The sequence below is a fragment of the Prenolepis imparis genome, unplaced genomic scaffold (genome assembly GCF_030444845.1).
Source record: "Prenolepis imparis isolate NDT839.2.m4 unplaced genomic scaffold, iyPreImpa1.0 SCAF_1, whole genome shotgun sequence".
Classification (NCBI taxonomy): Eukaryota; Metazoa; Arthropoda; class Insecta; order Hymenoptera; family Formicidae; genus Prenolepis; species Prenolepis imparis.
The window spans coordinates 6,915,254-6,920,716 of NW_028141159.1; the positions used below are offsets into that span (position 1 = coordinate 6,915,254).

At 27.7% G+C, this 5,463-nt stretch overlaps 1 protein-coding gene and 1 long non-coding RNA gene across 2 annotated transcripts; both read left to right on the forward strand.

The window, feature by feature from the left end:
* The first annotated feature begins 1,043 nt into the window (after positions 1-1,043).
* Positions 1,044-2,244, forward strand: Obp9 (odorant binding protein 9). The gene is made up of 5 exons (XM_083043918.1): positions 1,044-1,148; positions 1,468-1,525; positions 1,601-1,795; positions 1,987-2,051; positions 2,153-2,244. Exons 1-5 carry the CDS (start codon positions 1,095-1,097, stop codon positions 2,177-2,179), a joined length of 399 nt encoding a protein of 132 aa, XP_082900044.1. The 5' UTR covers positions 1,044-1,094; the 3' UTR covers positions 2,180-2,244.
* Positions 2,245-3,460: 1,216 nt separating this feature from the next.
* LOC145937820 (uncharacterized) lies at positions 3,461-4,563 on the forward strand. The gene is made up of 4 exons (XR_014425647.1): positions 3,461-3,549; positions 3,797-3,850; positions 4,088-4,150; positions 4,325-4,563. It is a non-coding gene; the product is annotated as an uncharacterized LOC145937820 (long non-coding RNA).
* Positions 4,564-5,463: the final 900 nt, after the last annotated feature.

Genomic DNA, 5,463 nt, shown 5'->3' on the forward strand with positions numbered 1-5,463 from the left:
GTGTAATAATATCAATAAGTTAAGAATAATATCTTATGATACCCAATTTATTAATAACAATAATGCATCATAATAATATACTATAAATAAAAATATGCTGTATTATAATAATAAGAATAATTTTGTTAATATATATATATATATATATATATATATATGTGTGTGTGTAACGATAAGAAAGTGCATATTTTTAAAATATTTAATATAAAATATAATTATTTATCAGTATAATATATATATATGTATATATATAAAGATGTCATTTAATTTAAAAAAAAGTGAAAATACTAGTTTTACTTAAATGACAATATATTCTTTCTATTGATATATTCTTATTGAAATGTCGCTAATGTATGTGAGACAAATAAAATTAATTTATAGATATTCTCATTATATATTCATATTTTGCAAAAACATACACTTTGATCATTCATATCCTATTATAATTAATATTTATTATAATTAAGTCTAATACTTTTTAATAATATAAAATAATTGAAGACATTTTATTTGAGTTAATATAAAACAAATTTTATTATAACAGCAAAGTGTATTTTCATATAAAAGACTAACAAAATAAAAATAATAAAAAATGAGATATTTCGAAAGAAAATAGTGCATTTCCGGAAATTTTTTTATTGCGAAAAACTGCATATATTTTTAACAATTGTATCGATTTATATATCTTAACTTATGGAATATTCTACATATATATTGTTTACTATACAATGCGTGTACAGTCTACATATAAAATGAAAACCTATTATATCAAAATAATTACTGGAGACATTAAGAGAGAAGTATCCTGAAACATTTTATAACTTTGTGTAATAAAATTCTTGATATATCGTTTATATGTCACGCTACGGTAAATTAATATGACATTTATGTGTGTGTAATTGTTCAGTCTCATACTCGACATTTATAACACGATTGTGGATGAATTATGTGCTGCTATCAAAGATCGAATATAAACAAAAAATTCGTGTCTGCTACAATAGGATTATACTCTCAGTAATCTTAATATTGCTTGACTGGAAACGTCTTTTGAATCAGAAACTTGTATAGTGCAAAAAATACCCTACTATAAAAATATGAAAACTGCAAATATATTACTCGTTGTTTTATTTGGTGTGTTACTTCTGGTAGTAAGTAATTTAAAATCATTGTGCATGCTAATAAGCAGAATCGTATTTGTTTTGTCTACAAAATTTTTTCTTGAAAAATGTTTTATTTTTGCAAACGCTTCGCATAATTTTAAAAATTGCGTTTTAGAATATAAGGTATTCAATGTTTTTAATAAATATCTCTACGTATTTATTCGTATAATTTAATTACAGTATGGTAATAAAGATTGTTCCGATACATCATACATAATTCCGATATTGAAATTTTAAAAATATTGAACGTATATAGACAAACTTTTTTACTAATTAATGCATTTATAAAATTTATTCAATTTTATATGTTCGAGCACGAGCGGATATCAAACGAGATTGTCGGCAGCAAACGAATGTTTCTTGGGGTAATAATATTTTTTATATTGCTCGCATATAATTGAAAAGAATGAATTCTCTTTTAATTGGATTATTTAATCCAGCATCCTTAAAACGATTGAAGGCCGGCAACGTTGAAGAAAATGATATAAATTTAAAATGTTACTTGAGATGCTTTATGATGAAGAGTGGTGTTCTTAACGAAAATAACAATGTAGATATCGAGAAAGCTGTGCGTCATCTTCCGCGTAATATGCAAGAGTTGTCGAAAAAAGTTCTTAATCGATGTAAATCGATTCGTAAGTCTTCTTATTGCTTTTATCGAACAGCATGATTAATTTCTCCTTTTTTAAATTAATATAAGTTATAGAATGTATAAAACGTATACATTGCATGTTTTCCTTCCTTTTTAAAATATACAATGGAATACGATAAGTTTAAAAAAGGGAAATTGATTGTTGGCAGAGTTAATCGAAAAATTAATTTTTAGCAGCGGAAAATACTTGCGATAAAGCTTTTCAAATAGCTAAATGTTACGTTGAAGCACAACCAGAAGTAAGTATTATATAATGTAAAACTTATATAATGAAAATAGAACTTGTACTTAAAATATAATTATAATTAAAATTCTTATAACGCGTGTGTTTTATTTGCAGATTTTAAAAAAGGTATCATTTGTTTAAAGATGAGATTGCTTTGCGTCCAAATATGTAAAGCATTACATCGAGCGATATAAATAGTATAGTATAGTAGTATAATAGTATAGTAGTATATGAAGCAGCTTTAGTCATATATTTTTTTATATATTAAAAAATTGTCTATATTATTTAAAATATATAAAAAATTTTTTGGAGCTTGCCAATATATTTTCTAAAAGAAATTATACATATAAAAATAACTTATACATTTTTGTATACATATATGCATATATACAAATATATACATACATATATACATATATGCATTCGTGTGTGTGTGTAAAATATTTGTGAAAATATTAAACTAATTTGTCTTTATTTTTATCTTAATTTTTTGGAGTATTGCTTATATAATAGTGTAATTTTTATTTAAAAATCACATTTTTTCACAGATTACACATGCTTTTTTAGATTAAATAATATAAAATTAAATAGTATAAAACTGTATAGTGCAATAAATAAAATATATTGCAATAATAAAATTCATTCTTAAAAAAGGTATGTTAAATCGATAGTCAAATACATCAAAATCTTCTTGAAATTCTCGAATTTTATTATTGCCTCTTTTTTGTTAATTGCTCCTTTCGTGTTTTGAGTATCACTTTGTCATTATCGAGATCACGTGTTTAATTTACAGTTCGAAGAGTTAGTTAACAGCAATGTGAGTGATTTTATTCGTTTAATAACGCGTATTCACGCAATATTATTAATAAATTATAAATTCGTAAAAATTGTAATATGCTTTTCCTCAGTTTACAACAATATGTAGAAAGGCTGTCATTGCAAAGATATGTATTTTAACAGCTCAGATCTGTTCAAGTTATTCAGCAGTAATTTTATGTGAATTTAATTGTTAAATATAAATTGTATATTACATGTGTCTTCGAAACATGAAAAAGATTGTAATACATTTATTTTACATAATTTTTTTAAATTATAATAATGTTGCAGGTCGCAGATTATATTACATATGTTTATATTCATTAGTATATGTATATTGTAATTACAATATGATGCATCGATAAAGACAATTCTTTTAAATTTAGAAATTTTTAATTAAAATTTATTAAACTTAAAAAATATATATGATTTGTAATGCTCGCTTTATAATATTCTAGTTAATTTAATAAAATTCATACATGTTTGTTCAAAATATCTTGAAAAAAGATGCCGATAGAAATAGATGAATAACCATAGTAACGCGTAATATTTATTTATAATTTACGTTAAATTTTACACTCAACAGTACGCACTTTGTCAAAATTTCAAAATTTCTCCGGATAAAAGAGAATTGCTTGATTAAAGCGCACTCTTCTCGTAACATCTTAAAGGATCATCATGTGTGATCATTGCTCGTAAGTGATTTCTTATTCTGTGTAAGGATACATCACATGAACCAATTTTAACCTTTCATGTCACTTTTTAATGCGTAAAGAACGATAATATATGATACGCATAAATAAAAATAAAATGTTTTATTTATATATATGACTCTATGTGTGTCATAAATTATCTCATGAATAATTTATCATTATAAAATTTTTTACTTTTTAACGTAATATTGACATATGTATATGTATAAAATGTTGATGTGATTTTTAGCAAAATTACTAGTCAAAAGGGATACGCTGGTCAAGTGACTTGTCGATGTGAGCAGTAAGTTCTCATACATATTTATGAATTTATAAATATATTTGTATAAAATTATTTTTTATAAAGCTACACTATGCAGTTTGTTTAAACGATTAATGCGTTCTTTTAAATGTTTTTGTCTTGTTTGGTGTGTGCCGATAAACAATTTAAAAAAATTTAAAAATTAATATTAGTCTATTCAAATGTACGTGTATGTACGTATGTATATACATATATACATGTTATGTATTATGCTTGCAGGCCCGAGAAGAAGACCAATACGGCTGTTAAGGAAAAAGATTATGGCGGATGTTGCAGCAAAAAGTAAAGAGATTAAAATAATCATTTTAAAGTAAGAAAAAAGTCACACGTTTTTAAACACCTATATGGTCGCCTGGTTACTCGATAACGATTTCACGGGCGCAGTTTGTGACGCGCAAGTCCCTCTCAGGGACCTTGATAATTCAGTGATTGTGATTCTCGACTGAAAATGTGCAGAGAAAAAAAGGCAAACGGAGGATGTTGCGGTGCCAAATGTTGCGCCGGTACGAAGGAAGAGCATGGCGGATGTTGTAGTGATGCCAGCACGGATCGTAAGAGCTGCTGTCCAACAGGAAAGTAATCTTCCGATGGTCCAGTCCTTGAGTGCTACAAGGTTAAAAAGGCGGCCATATGGGCTATTTCGAATTAATTCGCGAATTTGCTCTTTCAATTCATTGTTATGACTTTCGCTCAAATATTAAGTGCTACATCCAGACACATTCGTTTGATCTCATTCTTATATTGTATTTTATAAATTATCTAATATCTAATATCATCATTACGTTCATTCCTTTCTTTTTTTAGAGCGAGAGAAGCAGCTGGTGGTTGCTGCATGTCTGGTTGTTGCAAACAATACAAAGACGAAAAGAGCGAGGCGGATTCAACAAATGCTGATTGCACTAAGCCGAAAGATACCAATACGCAAAGATGTTGCAGCGAAAACCGTAAATCGCTTTGAGAAATATTTACAATGTACACGCTCTAATTCGAAAGTAACATCTTTCTGCCATTTCTCTCCTATCGTATAAATCGATAATGTTCGGTAATAAAAATATTAAAATTTGTACGTATAAAATATCGCGTGATTTCAAAATAGCTGCTGCAAAAAATTTTACAAAGCGTATCGCAACTCTTTGTTTACTATGCAAAATATTACGACACAAATGTTGTTGTTCGAATAAATGACATTTCGATTAAATATAATGTTTATCACGTGTAAAGAGGTAACATGATACGGTTGCCATTTTGATTTTAAGCGTGTATCGTTAACACGCAGAAATAAAAATCGGAGACGATAATTTCAAATACAATAGGGATGTAAATATATATAATCAGGAAATAATTTAAAAAAGTCAGTCGTGTAGGCGTGCATTATGACGTCATCTATATAAGGAAAATCCAACGTCATATCCGTGTATATCCGCGACGCGGTGACGCAAAGAAGCAGGGTGCCTCGAGCAAAAGAGATGATAAGGGTAAAAATGCGCGTGTGTGTATCTGTGTGTATTCATGTGTGCTTGTATATGTGTGTCCGCGCGCGGGGATGATGCGGCTCGATGCGGCGCGCAAGCGCCACTGGTGCGGAGCTTTTCGAG

What these genes read in the sequence shown, in the direction of transcription:
- Obp9 (XM_083043918.1), top strand. Translation starts at nt 1,095, where the DNA reads ATGAAAACTGCAAATATATTACTCGTTGTTTTATTTGGTGTGTTACTT. An exon ending in TTGGTGTGTTACTTCTGGTA is followed by an intron (nt 1,149 to 1,467) that starts GTAAGTAATTTA and finishes TCAATTTTATAT; the next exon opens with GTTCGAGCACGAGCGGATAT. An exon ending in ACGTTGAAGCACAACCAGAA is followed by an intron (nt 2,052 to 2,152) that starts GTAAGTATTATA and finishes TTTTATTTGCAG; the next exon opens with ATTTTAAAAAAGGTATCATT.